Raw genomic sequence first — 19,921 nt, 5'->3', positions numbered from 1 at the left:
TTGTAATTCTAGTTCAAGAGGGTGTGGTAGAAGAAAACGCAAAGAACTGCAGGTTGTAGTATCCTGTAATCAGCATACTTGTTTCTACAATAACATCACTGTTCTGGTTTCTGAATATACTAACTTTTCAGAAGTTGGGAGCATGTATCTGCAACTGATTTTTTTGATATGACATGTTAAACTTGCTTTTTATATAACAGATCTTAAAAAAAATTACCTGAATTGTATCTCCAGCCAAAGCAATATAATTATTTAGTTTGAATATTACAGCCTTGCAGACCTGGAAGATTCCAAAAGCTGGGGCTGAATGTCATCATCTAAACGTCACACCCTGACAAGGTGTTACCTGTATGTGCATATAATGAAAGTCTTTTTAATGTGGTCTTTTTCCTGCTAGAAAGAAATTCTGAGGTTTGAAGGGCGTTGAAGTAATCTGTTCATCTGTGGAATCCGTGTGCTGCATTCCTGGAGCACAGACAAACTGGTAACACTACAGACTCCTCTTTGAGCAACTTCTTGGTGGAATTTTACAGATCACCTGATGAGATCCCTTTTCTGCTAACACGTCGCACTACTGCTCATCCACAGTAAAGCTCTGCCTATTAGACAGGCCCATGCAGCCTCTTTAGGCTGTCTGCTTTAACTCTTGGTTTTTGTGAGGGTTGCAACAGGCGTTCAGCTGCTCCTGCAGCTCCTCTTGTGCTGGCCTGAATCAGGCGGATGGTTTGGGGAGCAGTGCATCTGCTTCCCCTGTGACCCAGCCCTGTCCCGGAGAGGAAAGGGGAGATGTTTTCTTCCTACAGGCAACAGGCAGATGAAGAAATCTCCGATAAAAGAGGGTATGGTGCGGGGAAATGGAAAAACATTACATCCTTCTTTTTTTCTGTGACAAGAGGATGACTCTCTTTGCTTCATTTCCGCAGGAGGAGCTGCCAGCCCTGAATAGCAGTGTTGCTGGGAAGGGGGATAATGGCATAAAGTGAAGAACTGAGTGGAGGTTTTTATGTTTTGGGGTTTTTTTGTTGTTGTTGTTCTGTTATCGTTACTGTTTTTTTTGCTAGTATCCTAGCAAACACCAAACAAGTGAATGGTCTAAGCACGTAACTGAATTTCCTAGCAGCAGCTTCAGTGTAGCCCCTAACTCTTTTTGTGGTTTTGTAGTTCAGAATCAGCACAGTTCAGAGCCCTTTCTGGTGACGGTAACATGGGACAGAAATACGCCAGTATCTGAAGCTCTGGATTGTGGTTGGGAGACTCATCTGTGGTGCAGTGGCTTGTCCCTGGCACCAGTGTGTCTGAGACAGAAAACTGTTGTGGTTGCCTCTGTGGCAGGGTTCCTCACTGTGGCTCCCAAGTCTTGTCTTCCCAGCAGAACCTCTTGGAAATGCTGTCATGGGCCGTGCTTGGGATTGTTTATTTGTTCTGTAAATTAAAGAAGGCTAATGATAGGGAAATTCTGATGCGGGGTTGCTTGTGTGGTGGGTGGTGACTGCCATGTGCCAAACCCCTTTAATAAATATGTTGATGTGGCACTACATAGAAAGCTTCAGGGAAAGGGGTCTGATTCTGCTGAGTGTTATGTACACTTAACTTTCTCACGATGTTCAGTGGGAGTGGGCTTTTGTTAAAAACCCTTGTGTAAATACATATATTTTTTTCCCAGTCAGCTTTAACAAATACCGTAGTCAGTCACTTTGCAAGGTAGTGTTCCTTCTGTTGTAGACTATGTCAAAAGGAACTGTGTTTAGGGGTTTTTTTTTGTTTTGTTTTGTTGAGTTTTTTTTTTTTCTTTTTTTTTTTTTTTTTAGTATTGGAGGTTTTTGGGGGTACTGGAGAAGCTCGATGTGGGAACTGGGGGAACTGGACTAACTATTGCAATGTGAATATGACATTCAATGACTCATCTAAACACATCCATAAAATCTTCATGAAATGCTTTCCTGTTAAATGTAACCATTATGGGATATGCATAGCAGAGAGAGCGTTCTTGGTGGAGATGGTTTTGAACATGGATGCAATTCCAAGTTTAAAAGGCTGATTGAACACATAAGAATTCAGAGCTTCTGTCTTAGAGCTGCTGTCAAAGCTCTGTTTCCTGAAGAAAGTACCCACTTTTCCTGCTCTGCCCCAGGCTTTATCTTCCAAGCGTAGAAGTCTTCAGTGTGTCCTCAGTACCTGAGCTGGCATCCACACAAATAAGTTGGACAGTACGTAGCTCAGACCTGTTGTTTCAGTGTCTGCATAGTCTAATAGTTATGCACCAATTATATTAGCTTTATAATTACAAAGGATTGCTTGTCCTCTTGGCCATGCAATACCTAGGACTCTTTAAAGCTGAACTTCTGCAAAATTGTTTATTTCAGAAGTTCTCAACCCCTTTTTCTTATAAATGTCTTGGTATATGTGCATAGTGTCATGATTAAAGTATGGCTATATATAAATGGATGAAAAAATAGCAAGGTGTGCATGGCATACAGGCAAGGCGAGAGCACAGTGTATTTGTACTTGCTATCTCCTTCTGTCCTGCCCAGTACACAGAACAACAGCTTGTGCATGTAAGTAATTTACATCTCGTAGGCTGTGTGCGTCCATTCTGAACCAGAGTGAAGCTTTCTGGAAAGCCTGCTTGGGTTCTAGACTAAGGCCATCAGGACAATAATACTGACTTCTCTAAATTTGGAGCTAAAGATATGTTAAAATTCTGTCAGAACATCCCCTCTAGCAACACGATTCTGAGGTTCCTGTGGTAGGAGTGGTGTCATCGTTAGGTCTCAGTGTTTTTTTTAATTCAAATTAGTCTAGAAATAAACAAGTGAAGCTAATAATAAAATAGAGTCAACAGTTCTTCTGGAACTGAGTTAAAAAAAAAACAACCAAACAAAACCCCAAAACACAGACAAAAAAATATCCCTTTGCAGCTTATTAAATTCTTGTCTTTTTAGGACTTGGGCTTGGTAACAGACTGGCAGTGAGCTGTAGTGGGGCCTGGGCTCATCTTCTCACCATTGATTGTTAACCAGTCTAGTAGTAATGGGATTGTTTGGATCATTTGACTTGACGGTGCTTGTTGGGTAAAGCTAGTGAAGCAGGGAGGGGTTTGATTATTTTGAGTGGGAGAAGAGTGCATTTAGGGAAAAACTGAGAGCTGATACAGCTTTCTTAACCTTTAAATTGAGTGTTTCCTCACCAAGTATGATTCTCCCTACAACAGAAAACATACTTTTATGAGGTCCCCCTATTGCAGTACAATTCATGCTCGTGTCTGAGACTGTATGTTCTGTGCCTGAGGGCCAAAATGAAACCTTTGTCTTTGGAACAAATTAGTCTCGATATTGTAGCTAGCTTGAAATCCTAAAATGCAACCTGTTCTTTAACGCAGCATCAGTTTCTCAGAGATGTCCTTGCCGGTGGTGTGAAGAAAGCAGTGGTGCAGGCTCTTCTGCTTGTTTACAGTCATTTGTATACATCCTGTGGGCTGTTACGCGGTTAGGGCTGTTTTTATGCTTCATATGCCTGCTTTTAATGACTGTAGAGTGGTGATGTCCTTGTGTTTGGACAGATAGAAGGCGCATACTTTCTATCAATCTGTCCATCTCAGCTTTAAGTCATCTTGTACTGCTGTTTCAGACTGATTCTGATACCAAAGGTGTATCAGACTAGTTGTTCCTTCATTGCAAAGGTTTTTGTTTTCCTCCTTGGCAGGTTTGTTTTGGTTATATGTGAAGAGAGAGGGGAAGCCATTGGGAACCTTCACGCAAATCCTTTAAAACAAACGGAGAAACCAAACATGCTCTTACAGAAATGAACACAGTTGCAGTTAGTGGAAACTGTGAAGGCTGGCAGACCTTGACAGATGCTTACCTCCTATATGCTTAAACCTTAACAGTCAAGCTACAGATTTCATGAACGTACTAAAGTTAGGCTTCCACTAGGTAAGAAATGCCCAAGTAGACTTACATGTTCTGTGTCTGTCAGGAGAATACCTAGTCATGTGATATAATACTTGTAAAATGAAGCTTATTTCAAGATTGAGAGTGCAATTAATAATAGGAAGATAAGTCTGACTACAGGTGTAATAGTAGAAAAGTAAGTAAAAATGAATGATTCCATCTTGAGGATGAGATGTGTGTAGAATTTAAAGGAAATATAAGGATAACATATCTGTCTGCCCCAAATGTGTCAATCTTCTATGAGGAAATGATATACAAGGAAATGATATACAGCAGGGTTAATTTGGCCAGTGTGTTTCATGGGCACTTGCCCAGCACAGAAGCTGGGATTGTGTGAGACGTTCAGTTGACCTTTTCTACACCTACAAGTGTGTAGCTCGGTCATTCTGATACTTCAGGCTTGGCTTCATCCATGAATTCTCTTTCCACTTCAGAAAAAATGTCACTGTCTAGTTTGTTGTAAGGAGTCATGCTGGCTATAGCTTAGTTAGTTCTCTAAGGATCCAAAAGCAAGATGCTAACTGAGATTAATTTATCAGCAAATCTAACATCTCAGGGTAGGGGCAAAAGTGAAATATATACAGGACAAAAAACAGAACTGGACTGACTTTTTTTTCTCATGTCCTTGGCTACTTTTACCTACTCAAAAACTCACTATACAAAGAGACACCAAAGACAGGGATTAGAAGGGATGTTGCTCATCAGATTGGTGACAGAGATGGGGAGAGGTTCCGTAATTCCATTGGTCTGCTTTAGTCTTCCTACTAAAACCCTCGACTAGTTTAAATGGCTTTGCCACATATACCAATCAAACAGTAAGATAGTAAGTTTTTGAATCTCTTGTATGTATGTAGCTATCCATATACCCAACTCAATGTATCCCCAATGGCCCATTATAAATCCTTTGGGTGTAGTTCTCAAGTACTAGAACAGAGACTTTTTTTCTATACTTTATTATATGCAGACTAAAGAAACATGTTCATACAGAGTTTAGTATTTAAACAGTTACTCCTTTTGCCTTGTAAACCTTTTATAGTCCTTTCCCAGTCTCACAGAAGTTAAAAACTGAATTGGCATACCTGACAGTTACAATGCCAGCTCCTAAATTTTCCTGTTCTCGCATGACTCTAGAATGACTCTTGCATGCGGTACTCTAGAAACTTTATCTTGTTTGTTAGCGTCTGGAAGATGATCCAGAACCTATATCCTTTGTCTGTCTTATGCTAGTTTGGTTTTTGTTGTGTTTGCAGTAAATAGAAGTGAGGATAAACTCCTCAAATCTCTCTCTCCTTTCCCCTTCTACACGGCATTTCGTTTACAGGAGAGAAGTTTTTGAAGTGCACTTATAGCTATGATAACTGTATCAGGCTTTAAAAAAAGTCTTCATTTTGCCGTCAGCCACTAAGGTGTTTTTTCTTATGTTTAGAACTGGGTACTTGAGACACTAATAAATTCTATCTCTTTCAGCCAGTCGTGGATCTTAAGTTGTTCTTAATTTGCTACAGGAAGTCCTAGCATGCACCAGCGTGGCACAGACTCTCCTGTCTGAAAAGCTCAGCTTAAGCTGAGGAATAAGGGAATGAAAAGAAGTTGTCACATCTTGCTGTTCTGTGGTGGTTTATAATAAGAGCTTTGAATAAGGGGGTAAAGGAGAGGGAATTAGGAGACCCTGAGAAGGCGCAGCTGAACAATGTTAAATACAGGCATCTATTGCTAAATGCTGTTTATTATAAAAAAAAAAGAAAAAAAAAAGAAAAGAGACAGAAATAGTATCACTTTGCCTTCACATGCAGTGAACTATCACACCAGCCTACAAAGCACAAGATAAGTTGTTGTGGGTTTACTGATAGAAAAGTTTACTTGGATTGGTCAGATGAGAGAGCAGATTTCGTGCCTCGCTGTGGTACCATGTGATTCAGCTGGCTATCAGACCGTACAGAGGTGGGGAGCAAGGGCCCAGTTGATAGGTGTAGGTTTTTTGTTTGTTTGCCTGCAGAGTGCCTCACGTTTTTTTGCATGCATCTTCAGTGTGATACTGCACATACTTAGATGAAAGGTTTTGTCTTCTCCACATCAAAAATGCTTCACCTAGACATATTGGAAACAGCATATTAAGTAAAGGAAGAACTCAAAGCTTATTTAAAAGGAGGATTTTAGAGTTAATTTTATAACTGCACTCTCACTTTGAGTTTAATGTTGCTCTAGAAGAAACAAGCACTAGCTTTATTATAACTTCAGGCTGTTTCACTCTGAAAACTGTAACATAGGGTAACTGGCATTTTAACAGACCTCTCAGGGACTCAGAATAAATGCTTACTTTATATGTAAAGCCATGATTGCATTTTTCCTAATTGCAAACTTTGCAAACTGAGCCTGCATTCTGAATCTTAAGCTGGATGCCTACTACTTTGTTTGTTGCCAAGAGCAAATAATGTAATCATAGCTTAGTTAGCCATTCTGGTGACAGGGAGAGCTGGTGCAGAATCTGCTGTCAGCTTCTGGTCCTGTACAGCACTGCAATGCCGGGAGGCATAAGCAGCAGTGGAAAATAATGGCTACAGGCTGACTTTTACACTGTATTTTTCAAGGGAAACCACAATCTAAATCTAATGCATAGCAGTGAAACGCAGCCACACAGTTCAGTTTGGTACTTCTGCTGATGTCTGCTTAAAGCAGAACTTGAGAATTCTAATACCTCTGTAAAGATTCTGTTTTAATCCCGGCAGCTGTTTTTGCAAAACAAAAGAGCTAGAGCTAATAGCTTAGTGTCTTTCTGATAATAAAATTACCTCTTTCTATTTGTGTTTGGGGAAAGCCTGGGAACAGCTATGATGTTTACGTTGCTCTTAGCTCCTCAAAAGAGGTTAAATACTTCTCTTGATGAGAAGAGGTGTAAATCAGGCTAACAAAGGTCAAGTGGTCAGACTATCAAGATGAGAAGAGAGGGTAAAAAAAAAACAGCTTGCAAATCTGCTGCAGTGAGCTTCCCTCACTTCTTAAATTATGAACTCTATCAGCTGGACTGATCACTTCTAAAGATAGCACTGGGTAAGCGCAGACCTAATTTCTGCCTGTGTTAGCAAGCTTAATTATCTGTTGAATTCTGGAAGGCCTGCTGAGCTTTTGGAGTTGATGTACACTATCTTCCCTAGCCAGCAAGCAGGAGTGGGAGCCAGGTGTCGGAGGTTCACTTCCAGCAAAAAGGACAGCTGCACTGGCCAAGGGTTAATTTAAGGAGAGTTGTTATTACAAGTGTTTAATGAGAGCCATTTAATGAGAGTCTAGAGCCACGACAAATTCGTGCTTCTTTCTCTATCCTACTTCTGTTGAGTTTGTCAGTAGCAGACCCGAGAATTGGACAGCAGGTAAACAGCCCAAATTAGCTGAGAGGTTGTGGTCCTTGCGGTTTGAACTAGCCGCTTCTACCAGCAATTTATTGATTTCTTCAGCTGACTTGCAAAGTTCTCCTACCACACCCTAGTTTCAGTGATTGAAAACAAAGGCAAAAGAGTTAGCAGTATCTAAGGTAAAGGGCTGAATCAAACAAGGTGAGGGCATTGAATACTTCTCCTGTGACTCAGTATGTTCCTGCTAGAGAAACTCTCTTGGCATTGATTGTCATATTGCCCTGAAGCACTAGCTGTGGTCAGAGCTCTGCTGGCCTGGGGGCTGTGCAAATAGCTGAAAAACCAGTCTCTAGCCTTAAGGAACATCTGTTCTAAAAAGGCAAATAACACATGGGAAAGAAGGCGAAAGGGAGAAGCAATTAGCTGTGTAAGAGTTCTTGCAGGTCATATTAACCACTATTCCTGCTGGCTGTGTTCGTGAACTGGATGAGTAGTGAGGAGTTGGCTCATGGCTGAGTAATGAATTTGCTTAAGGGTAGGGGGAAGCTCCTGCTGTGTTCCCTCTCCAACGTGGAGGACCTGCAGCAGATGAGAAGAATGTATTTTGGCTCTTGAGGAAGCACAGGGCTATTAGCAGGAGGGAGGGCTAAATTCTAAGTTGTCCAGTACTGCTATCGACTGTTGAATTTTGGCACGAGAAATGACAGTGATGACCTCAGCGCTTGGCAACCTCCACTCCCTGTGGCTGATTCAAGACAGAGCTTGTTTTATACCTAGAAAGAACTGACTGTTGACAGCTACTTTGGAAGAGAAGTTTAAGTATTCTACTCCTAGTAGCCAATGTATTCATATAAGCCTTTTCATTTCTTGCCACACAAGGATGAAGGAGAGGCTGAGGAACAGCAGGGAATGACCTTTCTTAGCCTGGAGGCTAGGGCCAGCTCCTGATGACCTGTCTTAGCTTTGAATGGTTGTCTGTACTAGACTGGTAAAATCTCAGGGTCAAATCTACAACCTAAAATAAAATGACCACCGTGACTGTAGCTGCTTGATTGGACTAGAACATTCTTCTCTTCAACTTGAGAACAATGTAAAGCTGGCATTGACTTCCTTGGCCATCAAGGACGATGGCACCTTAGAAGATAGCACCATCACATAGCAATGGGGACTGTAGTTAGCCTTAAAGCCTCTGAGTAACTGGTAGAATTGTCTTTCTTTCTACCTTGGGCGGTATTGTTAGCTTGTTTGCTGAAGAAAGAGTCATGGATGGAGAAGACAAGTGAAGCTTGACTTCATTTTTGATTATGAAGTACTCTCAAATCTCTCTGTATACTTTCCTGGTCTGTAGGTTGGTCTCCAGGTCGTATGTTAGGCAGATGCTGAGTTATGTGCCCTAATAAGGAAAGAAAACAACCTCTCAAACTGTACACAGCAGCTCTTTGTTCCATAGAGTGTGATTCATAAAAGTAGGGTGACTGAATTTAAAGCCTTACAAGCTTGCTTCATATTATTTAAAATATCTACTGTGCTTGTGATGGAAACCTATAGATTAATAAACTGTACAATCTTTTATTATTTCTCCCGAGTGATACTGTCTTCCCTTGTGACTTGTGTTCACATAGAGACTTTGGGGTATCCAAAAAGAAAGTATGGAACCTCAGAACACTCTGAGGAATGTGTATGAAAGTAGAGCCATATAAACAGCCTGAAAATGCATCTTCTAAGCCTGAGACAACCTTGGTCTTAATTTTGGCACAAATTTCTTATTCTGCCCTGCTAGCTCATCTTAACTGTAATCTCGGAGGACCAGCCTTCAGGGGGAAGAAATCAAGATCTGTAGTTAGTGGAGGCTTTTCCAGAGATGTTTCAATGTGAGAGGCTTAGAACAAAACAGATTTTTGGAGAGTTGACATAGCTGATGCTATTTCCTCCCCAGCTCAGTGTCATTGTAGTCTGCCATAATTGAATAAGGAGAGTAGCAGGTCAGAGGATGGAAATAACATGCTGAAGGAACCTTAAAAAGAATCTTTTAAGCACTTCCAGGGCAAAGCAGAGAAACAGACTGGAGATCCTGTGCTGCAGGAAGTGTCAGCATTTGGAGGACATCAAAGCAAGTTGCAGAGGAAGAGAAGGATATACCCATTTAGCCTGACCACATGAGAGTGTAGTCATGTCTGCTGAGAGGCTGGATCTTGGTCCTGGTTCATAAGATCCACTGTTAAGGAACTCAGGTTTTAGAAGGATGGAGAGCCAAGCTGATCCTGCTAGGAATTCAACACAAGTTTTAAAGGAACACATTGTATTACCCACATGGAGTTTAAACTACAAAAGCGTTAGTTAAGCAACTATTATACATGAATCACAGAAGCAAGGGCAGCTGCTGGTTTCTGTGGAGCTAAATTACTCAGCTGACTTAGAAGCGAAGGGACCTGCCTGAAGCCAAAGAAGGTAGCTCTACAGCCACTACAGTTAGTGTACAGCTTGCACAGAGCAGGTGTAGGTATGTCTTGTGTTTAAGATGCTGGTGTTTACAGTTAAGAGCCTTTGACAAAAGAAGTAGCTATTTTAAGCCACGCTTCCTGAAATGTAAGCAAATGAACTATTTTGAAGAGGTGGATACGAACAGTTTATATTTTGTACAAGCTGCTAACCAAAATGGCAGTGTTCCGGTATTTTAATGAGTAGCATTTCTTCTGCCCAGTCGTTGTTAGGATTTACAAAATCTGCTAGTAGTGTGCGGAGAACTTTTCTCCTGCAGCAAGCAAGGCTGCCCTAATCGGAGTTTCTCCTAAGAGAAGCAAAAAATTGTTCTCATGGCAATAAAGAGCCCATGGAGGAGTGCTAGTGAAACCAGTTAGAAATACCTCTTTATAAAAGCTACTCAAATATGCTTAAATTTAATTTCAGTTCAGGTAAGTAAGAATAACAGTATATGCTGTATTTAAAGTAGAAGCTGTCATCTGAATAGGCTGCGGAGAGTCTGTCACTGATGTGTTTGGATTTTCCCTTTTCCTTGTACTTTTAAGCATCATAAAAGCAGTGCTTTTACCTAAAGATTTTGATCATGATGCAGTCTCCTGATTTATAAAAGAGACAGTTTGGTGATTGTATTAAACAAATGTAGAAAGATGAAGAAGTAGAAAAAATACTGGCTTTTTTGTATATGTACACCAGATTTAGCATTTCCCTTTGCAGACTTTTGTTCTGTTTGTACAAATAAGCAATCTCCCTCTCTCTCCTCTCTCTTTTTCCTTTTTTTCTCCTTTTTTTTTCTTTTTTCCTCCCCACCAGGCATTTACCAGAAAAAATCAAAGATGATGTCCAGTTAAAGAATATGAGTGGACAGTGGTTTTATGAAGCAAAGTCAAAGAGGCACAGAGATAAGATACATGGAGCAGATATTATCAGAGCTTCCATGCGAAGGAAGCCTGCCATGCTTGGTAAGCATGTAGCTTATGATGTTTTTCCTTACATTTTATTTTGGAAAGGTTGTCGTGTAGATGATGCTCTTACTTAGGTAACCTCAGACATCATTGCTTGTGAAATACAAAAAGAATATCGCAGAATCACAGAATGGTTGAGGTTGGTAGGGACATCTGGAAATCATCTAGTCCAACCCCTCTGCTCAAGGAGTGGCATCTAGAGCACATTGCCCAGGATTGTGTCCAGATGGGTTTTGAATATCTCCAAGGAAGATAGTTTTATGAGCAAAAACTTATACAAAAAAGGGTTTTCCTGTGTATTTTATGTTGTAAGCCTTACATAGCCAATGCTATGTACAAAGAGAGAATTTGGGGTGTTGACTGCTAGTAGGAGCGACTGTCTTGTGTTTATGCATTGGATTAAAAGCCCCCTCCAGTTCTGGATCCCATTCTTACTTTCAGTCCTGAGGCCTTATGTGTTACCTTGGATCATGCAAAGAATCAATGATTTCTCAATTCCTTTTCAGTATGAATTTTCCAGATTCTGGATGCTCAGTTTGAGACCTCGGAGAGTTAATTTTTTTAAGGTGACCAAAAGTACTTCAGATGGATTGCAGTGGTAGGCACCATAAATTAGAACTGGTAGTTACAACCATTGAAGCGTACGTGCCTAGGACTATGGCAGCTGGAACTGTTTTCATAATGGTAGTTTGGTCAGCTTGAGATCGCTGTGGGGAGGTTTGGGGATTTTAACTTATCATGAAAAAAACTGAAATGAAAATGAATACAGAAATATGCAGGTGGTTAGAGCAGTGGGTTTGTGGGTTTGCCTGTCTTCGGTATGGAAGGTTATGAAAATCAGCTGTAAAATTCTAGCTAGTGTTTGGCTTAGATTTTACAGCAACTCTTACCTATGGCTTAGAGGAAAGTACCTGAAGCCATGTTATCTTTAAGGAATGATAATTACGCCCAGTCTTATTACTTATACAAAGGAGCACATTGGTACATTCAGAACTGCACAATTGTTTCGTTCCAATGACTTGTTAAAAATCCAAATGTTTTTGCTTGCAGTTATAGATAGCAGAAGTGGGAATAAAAATCTTACACACACTGAGCATATCTTGACTTCTAAACTATTGCAGAAGTACAGAAAGTGATAGAGGAATAAATATATCATTAATGTTTTGGCTCTGAAAGAAGGTTCTGTTCCATTCTGAAAAGAAATACAATTATATGGTCGCTATACAAGTATACGAATGAATGTGGGTCTCTGGGTTTTATTTGTTTGCTTTATTTATTTATTTATACTTTACCTTCTTGTGTTAACTCTATCAATAAAGAATGAGCCATCTGTTTAAATGAAAACTATGACCACCTTCCAATTTACTGCTATGGGAGGGAGTGGTTGACTTCATTTACTGCACTTCAACTTTTTTATTTCAATTTTCTTGATGTTTTTATTGTATGTGTTTCCTCATGACATGTCACTGAATTTTCTGTGTGTGTCTAACTGCAAGAACTACAGGATCAGTCTTTATCTAAGTTATTGTAGGAATCTTCCTCATTCAGGATCACTTTTAAGGTCTAAAACCAATGTTATACCAAAAGCAGTTAAATGTAGTATTTACTGTAGTTTGCAAAATTTCTAGTATTAAAAAAAATTATTCTTCAGAAATCATCAGACTGTGTACATAAGTATAGTGGACTTATGAAATAGTTGCAGGACTGATGTAAATAATTGTACTTGCTTGTTGTGGAATCCTATGTGAACATATAGGAGACAACTATATTCTTGTTTCGTGTTTTAGCTGAAGTGAATCAGAATAAATCAAACAAAGCAAAGAACAGCTGGGTGAGCAATGTCAATAAAGAAGTCTTCATACCACCAAAACTATGTGGTGTTGCGGAACATCAAGAAGAAGAAGAAGTAAAATCTAGTTCAAGGTAAGTTGTCAATTCAAGCACATTTAGCATATGAACATCAGGACTGGTGGAACCTGGGAAATAGCTGTAAGTTTCTTCGAAAATATTGTCTTTTTTCTGATTTCAAAGAGCTTCAAATATTTCCTCAGAAAAGGCCTGAGGAATTCACGCCTCTGAAAGATCGACAAATCGTAGTTATGCATTGCTACCTGTGTTTGAATTTGTAAGTGTGTTTGAATGCAGCTAACTTTGACTTACTTCTACAATGATAAAATTGCCAAAGATGTGTAGAATGGTCCCACGCATATTCTTGTGTCACAGTTAACCTGCCTCCACAGGTGAGAGCAGAATTTACTGTTTCGAACTGCTGGCCACACTGAGTCCTTCACAGTCACTAATTTGGGGACAGTAACTTCTGCATCTCTTCATTCAGTCACTCAAGGAGAACAGACTGTTGATTCAGCCTGAGCTTTGAACTTGTGGGAAGAACTAGAACCTCTGGATATTTGAGGAAAAATAAATCTGATTCTACCAGGAAAAATAAATGTCCTTCTATAAGGAGAAGCTTCCTTTCAGAGTGATGCAAGACAGTCTGCTTGAGCATGACTGAATGGGTCTAGTTGTTGCAGGAAAGCTGTATGAGAAGTAGTTTCTGGACTGAAGAGGATTTTGTTTTAAATCATTCCATCTTAAGTCTATAAACATCCCTAACAGCTCCATTTTGATCAGAAATGTACTGAATTTATTTCTGAGGTAAAGGGAAATATTTTTCTCTTTAAAATACGTACATACAGTAATTTATCTGGCAGTATGAAAAGCTTTCTAAAAACCTGCATTTGAAAAAGGAAAATGATAATCTTCTAGTTTGAGGAAACAAGAAATCATTGAAACCGGGGCCAGGTTGTAACAAAGGTAGCTACTGTTTGTGCTTTCAGTGAATAGAGTCAGTTAAAAGCCAGAGTTACTTTTTAGGATGACTGTTTGACTTCTGGTTGTACTGTTGATCAGTTCTGTAACCTTTCACTTTCTCACTTGTCTTCTAAGCCCTTCTCTGTGCATCATCTCTTTTTTCTTCGCAGCAAGGCTTGTCTCCTACTATGCATTTGTACAATACCTTGTAGCAGTTCCATCTTTCACTTTCATGGTCTGCAAACTGGGCACGCACCCTCACGATGAATGGCACCAAAGGTTGGTGTAAGTCTTAACGAATCTGGCTTGTGTTACTGCTCTTATCCTTTACAAATCATTTTCAGTGAACTCTGAGTGTTATCTTACCCTCATGTGAAATCTTGTTGAAAAAAATCAAACATAGACTCCTTTGTTACAGTCTTCCCCCCAAAATGAAGTTGTTCTATAGTGATGATTAAAGTGGCTCATCACAAGAGGAAACTTAAGGCCCTCCCAAAAATGTTGGCCAATAATGCTGCTACAATTAGTTGTTACTGGACGTAGTTTATAACAGTTGGCTTTTACCTTTAGAAGTTTGTTACTGAGCTATTTATTTATGGGCATCACAAGACATGCTGCTATTTGTTTTTAAATTAATAAATGTTAGTAAATACATATATATAATTAATGTTTTGCATGTCATCTTGGATACTACGGAAAAAAAGTTATACTCTAAAATAAGTACAACTTTATAATGTTACTCCTACTATCACAACACAACAAACTGTGTGTGATTTGTGAGCAGTAAGAAATTTATGGACAACTGCTAAGATGATCTCTTCAGGAAAAAAAATATAAAATGATAAGGTTTAAGAACAAGTTCATCAAATAAGCTCAGATTTGTGCTTCTGAGAAAGCATTATCAAACTACAGTCTGGCTTTTCTTTTTTTCTCTCTCTTTTCTCTCTGCTCTGCCGAATGTAGACAGTGTGCTCTAAAAGTCACTGACTTAATCATGGTCTTTAACTTGAGATTCCAACGCATGTGAAGCATGATAATATTGTCCAGTGTCCTGGACCCCTCTCTGGCCTTTGCTCCAAATTACACCAGAAATTCATCAGCCTGTATGCTTTATTCATGTGTGCTCATCCTCCAGCCAATAGCTCAAGATGTTCCTGCTGAAGTAAGCTGACACAGTCCAGGATTGATAGTGAAACTGTTGGAGGTAGATTTTAAAAAGGCACCTGCAATATGTGGATCAGACATTATTATTTGCATTTACTTTGCATAAATACTTGATTAAATGTCTCTGCTGGCTTCTGAAATGTGCAAAGCTGAAGCATGCAAATGTGGTAGCACTGTGTACAATACATTGCTTATAACTTCAGCTAGGGTTTATTTCACTATAACTAAGATTATCCTGTGTAGTAATTTATGTGGGAAATTGCAGGAGGGACCTTATATTTCTAAAATACTCTTTTTCTGTTTTCTTTATATTGACCTGACATGGCCATATGCCTCTCTCTAATGACAGCATCTGATTAGGAACTGAGGGGAAACAGTGTGCTGGGAAAGCAATAGCCCCACCAGTTAGAGTGGGAAGGAGCCATTGCAAGCATTTGGTTCAGTCTTTAGGGCAGCAGAGCTGCTAGGAGTTATTCCTTTTGACTCTTCTTCTTGCAAAGCAATAGTCTCAACACGGCTAGAACTAAAAGGATGAAACTGAGCATCATTCTGGAGTTTGCTGTCACATAAAGCGAATTAACAGTTTCCAGTGTCCAAATCATACAGATGATTTGGGCGCTTCGGATTTTCAAGTGTTAATTTAAGGGTAGGTTTGTAGGTGGGGTTGTGGGGATTTTTTGTTTTATTTCCCCTCCTTCCCTTAAAAGTGGGCTTCTGGACAGCACTGGCCTGCAGACTTTGCATGAACCAAGCAGCTGGACCTCAGGGTTGGACCCAGAAGGTATGTGAGAGCAAATTAACCAGATGCTGTTTGCTTTGGATCCCGTTCTTAAACCAAAAAAGTTCTTACTGAATGTGAAGACAGTGTGGTTCTGGTGGGAGATTTATGTCTGTGAACTGCTGAGGTCAAATTCAGCTTTGTGGCCTCTTCAACCACTATCAGGTCAGAGTATTACCTTAGGCACAACAGAAAATCAGCCTACAATTATAACCTTAAAATTAGGATAGTAATCTTCATCCCCATACCCCAAATATCTAACTCCAGTAATGAAGCTATGAACAGTTTTTTTTCTTTGGTGTTATATCCCCATAATGCTTTTCTTGCATTCCAGAGCCTTCACGGGCTGGGTGTGTGAAGTGTCTTTGAAGGTGTAACCTAGCACAGAATGAGTATCATGGTGTGCCTCACCCACACTGTCAATATTGCCTCTGTTTAGTGATACCATACATCTACAAGCTGAATCCAGAAAAAGGGTAGTGTTGAAGTGGTTTTGCCTCTCGGATTATGATTCATACTTCTTTTTCTTCCCTATGCTAGAAAATATTCTTAGCTGACCATATTGAAGAGATGACGAGTGTCCTAGAGTTCTGTAGGGTGAAAATTTGCACCAAAGCTCTAATTCTTAAAATTCATGTTACTTTGTTACAGTCTGTTTTTCTTTTCTGGAATAATAGGGGTGCTGGGGTACCTGAATAAGGCCATTTCTATGGAGCACAGTTAAATCACAATAACTTTACTTCCTCCAGATAGGAATTTCTGCCCCAGACTTTCTAGCCTTCTGAATGATCCTAGGGGGGCTTATTTGTTTGAAAGTGAGGTTGAATTGAGCAGACTCTATTGAAAGTACAGGCAAATCTGTAACGCCTTCCTCCAGCTTCACTGCTGCCTTAGCCTGGTTGCCTCTTGGTCCCCTGTCTGACAGTTCTGTGCAGCTTGCAGGGAGCTAATGTGGGTCTGGTTCAGCTCAGGCTGTATTGGGTTTCTCTGCATTGTGTCTCTCAGAACTTGGTCTTGCTGAATTGTAGTGCAATAATTCCTTCATGTGTGTATATTTGTTAGCTTGGCTTAATACACTCTGTCAGACTAGCTGTGTCAATGCAGCACATCTGGGAATTTTGTTCTGTTTTCCCATCTGTATGGGCTGAGGGTAAACTCATGTTTTCAGACCTTTTGTTGTGAAACTCAGCTTTAGGATCATGATTTTTCTAGCTCATGCTTTCTTTAGAACAGGATTTTCAATATATAATGCCAAAATAGCAACTCCTTAATTCTTCCATGATAAATTTGAAGTATCGTTGTATTAAAACACTGTGGAGTGGTGTGCATTTAACGAGAATTTAAAAGGTTGCTGCCCCACCTATAGAAACTGTAGACAAAAGAATATCTTATCAGTTTCTTGCAGCCCAGAATACATAACATATTGCCGTTGTTTAAAATGAGGGAAAGGTTGTAGTGTTCATGATCGAGACCTAAAGATCCTCTTCTCTCTAATTATGTTTTTCTATTTGTGAAATGGGAACAATGTCACTTTTCAGACATACTTAGCAGCGCAGGAGCTGGCAGCTTTTCGAGACCATTTCTTTCCCAATTTAGATGTTGTGTGATGAAACCTGGTGGTGTTGGGAAAGTTGTTCCCTCCCTAGCAGGGCAGAGTATCACCAAACACCTGACTGGAGAGAGCTTGTTCCATGTGAGGAGGAGGTGCCTGTGTAAACCTGGAACTTCATAAGAGCTGGGAGCTGTTTTTCCTCCCAAGATACCAGCTCTCCCCTCAAAAGCATTGGCTTGTGGCTCTGCTACTTACCAATCAATATCCAAAAATATTTTCACTAATGCCAAAGATTGTTGACCAAGGAAGTATTCAGTATCAGTCTCCTTGTATGTCTATACTGAAAAAAATGTATTAGTGGCTTTCCTTCCTAGCCTCAGGTCATATTTCCTACCTGGAGAATATTCCTTTTTTCCTGCCTCATCCTGTTCCCCTCACACCCAAAATCATAATAAAGTAAGGTGATTGATGCCAGCATTGTTCTATATGAAGTTAGTAGACTGAATGTGGTTAATGGATAGTCCAAGATTGATTTTTTACTGTACAAAGACCATATTTAAATCCACATCCTTTTTCAAAAAATGATGCTTTTTCATATATGTCTGGGTTGTTTAAAAACACTCAAAGTGTAAATGTAGTCTGAGTCTTTTGCAAAAACTTTACGTTGTTTTGCAAATAGGACAGACAAACATCTCTTAATATAGTGTAGGAACTATCTCTTTAGCTTTTTAAAGTTTTCTAGTTTGCGAGGTACTTGATTAGGATCACAATTAATAACTGATTTTCCTTATTTATAAAACCAGTGGTTTGATGGCATCTTAATTGAAGGAATAGCATATAATCTGTACCACTGAAGGGATCTAACTGTCTTTGAGGCCTGTCACATCTTTGGTATAGCTGTAGTGGTGGTCTTCTGTTTTTTCTGGCTTGTACACCTTGTAAAACTCCTTATTTTCATTGTATTTTAGCACTTTCCTCCGCATAAACTCCAGTCCTAGAAGTACTAATGTATGAGAAGGACAGAGATGTTAATACTGGTCTGATTTTGAGAGTGGCTGTGTTTCAATAAAGTTTGCTTAAAAGCCTAAAGGATATCAGAATGATGATTTCTGTCCTGTCAGGTAGTAGTTATACTAAGTTCTTTCAAAAGCAAATACATTTTTGCAAGGAAGCAAAGCAGCAAGAATATCCCCTTGCCATGGAAAGAGGGAAGCCTGCTTCTAAATATGATGAGAATAAACTGAATGGAAAAATATACCCTATTGGCACTGAGAGTAAACTATGTGCAAGTGAATCTCTGTTGGGTTTCTGTTTTTTTTTTTTTTTTTTTTTTTTTTTTTAAGAGGTGGGGGTGATGTTAGACTTAATGTCGTGGTTGCTGACCATAATACATATTTTTCCCTTGCAGTTCTAAAACAATAACCTCTGTGTTAGACAAACCACAGGGACAATCTGGGAAGGCACCAGTCTCACCAGTAAAGGTATGATATATTGAATATAGAAAAATTATCTACAATTTGTGTGGTAAAGATAATTAGAAAATTGAGAAAAGAAAGATCATAAATTGGAAAAGTTGAATATTTTTAGTGCTGGGTGAGATAATGGAAACCACTAGAAGTTCAATGCTAAAGTGCTGTTGTAACTATAATTAATGGCTGTGAATATTTGACCTTGTTTACAACCTCCTCAGCCACGAAAAAAATTGTCTTGCTCTGTTCCAATATCTCTAAAGTCACAGAAGGAGAGAGAAAATTATCTAATTTAGAACAATTTGGGATTCTCAAGTGTCTTTAAGTGTTGGCATATGTCTGCTGTTGGTGGCTTCAGAAAGAGCGGGATTAGGCTACTGCTAGCATTTCTGACAGTTCATTGGTTTTAATTGTTTAGGCTTCTTGTCATGTATCCCATTTAAGAGGCATGCTTTTAGACTCTGCTGACAGGGTAGTGAAGCAGAGGAAGTGACTGCACTTCCATTTATTTTTTCAAGACTGTATTTGGTATAATATTTTGACTCCAATTATAATGTCTATATATATATATATATATTTTTTTTTAGCAAAGGAGAAATCCATTTAATTCCACTTCATCAGGTGAGAACCCAAACAATGGGGAATCAGAAAATGGACCAGTTAGTCTACCTCAGCTATCAAAGAAGGGTAAATATTTTTATTTGTGTTTCATATGCATGTGAATGTCATCATGGTGGATATAGATATGATTTTTCCTTTTGTCACTTCTTATTGTAAGATGAAACAGATTTTGGTATCTTAACTGTGCAACTTAGAATTTTCAAATAGTTCATTTCAAACCTCATGCAAAACATGTATAGTTAGGCTGGTTCATGTAAGTAAATGTCTTTTGCTTTCTTTCACTTGCCCACACTTCTAGTCTACATTAAGCACTGTATTTGAGAGGCTAGTTTGTCCTGAAACACAGAGAACAGAGAAATTTCCTTGATTTTGGTGTAACTGCCTTTATAATCTTTAGTCATTGTTCCTATTGGCCCTACCAAATAAGGGTTAAACCTAGCTATCTGTCTTTGTTCATTTTTTGCTTGATTTTCTCAGTTCTGCTTCCTTCAGAATCTTGCTCTGCAGCTAGGTAGGATATGGGAGGTGACATACCATAATTCAGGCTTTTGAAACTGCAGTTCTAATTTACAGGCTCATATGTGAAAATCACTGTTTCTGTTACGAAGCTTGATAATAAAGGAAAAGACTTGCACATTAAGAAAAAAAAATCATACACTTACTGGTAGATCACTTCTGTGTTTTAGCTTGTTCCATCTGAAGGTGAAAATAGCCTGCTCATCTCTGCACAGTGTTGTTTATGTTCTGAACCTGAAGGAATATTTGTGTATTCAAAAGTTGCCTTCC

General features: G+C 39.3%; 1 protein-coding gene across 3 annotated transcripts in view; it reads left to right on the top strand.

Annotated features, from left to right (window-relative positions):
• SYTL2 (synaptotagmin like 2) overlaps positions 1-19,921 on the top strand; it is a 56,918-nt gene that overhangs the window by 14,483 nt on the left and 22,514 nt on the right. For 2 of the 3 annotated variants that reach the window (XM_062567378.1, XM_062567379.1), the window contains exons 3-6: positions 10,589-10,737; positions 12,528-12,663; positions 18,454-18,526; positions 19,102-19,201. In XM_062567378.1, coding sequence (XP_062423362.1) covers positions 10,589-10,737; positions 12,528-12,663; positions 18,454-18,526; positions 19,102-19,201 — 458 coding nt within the window. Of the gene's footprint in view, positions 1-10,588; positions 10,738-12,527; positions 12,664-13,721; positions 13,831-18,453; positions 18,527-19,101; positions 19,202-19,921 lie in introns of those variants that run through there. The other variant, XM_062567381.1, reaches the window with a different exon arrangement.

This window comes from Rhea pennata, chromosome 1 (genome assembly GCF_028389875.1).
Source record: "Rhea pennata isolate bPtePen1 chromosome 1, bPtePen1.pri, whole genome shotgun sequence".
Taxonomy (NCBI): Eukaryota; Metazoa; Chordata; class Aves; order Rheiformes; family Rheidae; genus Rhea; species Rhea pennata.
The sequence above is the reverse complement of the archived record's forward strand: the minus strand, read 5'-3'. Positions and strand labels throughout refer to the sequence as shown.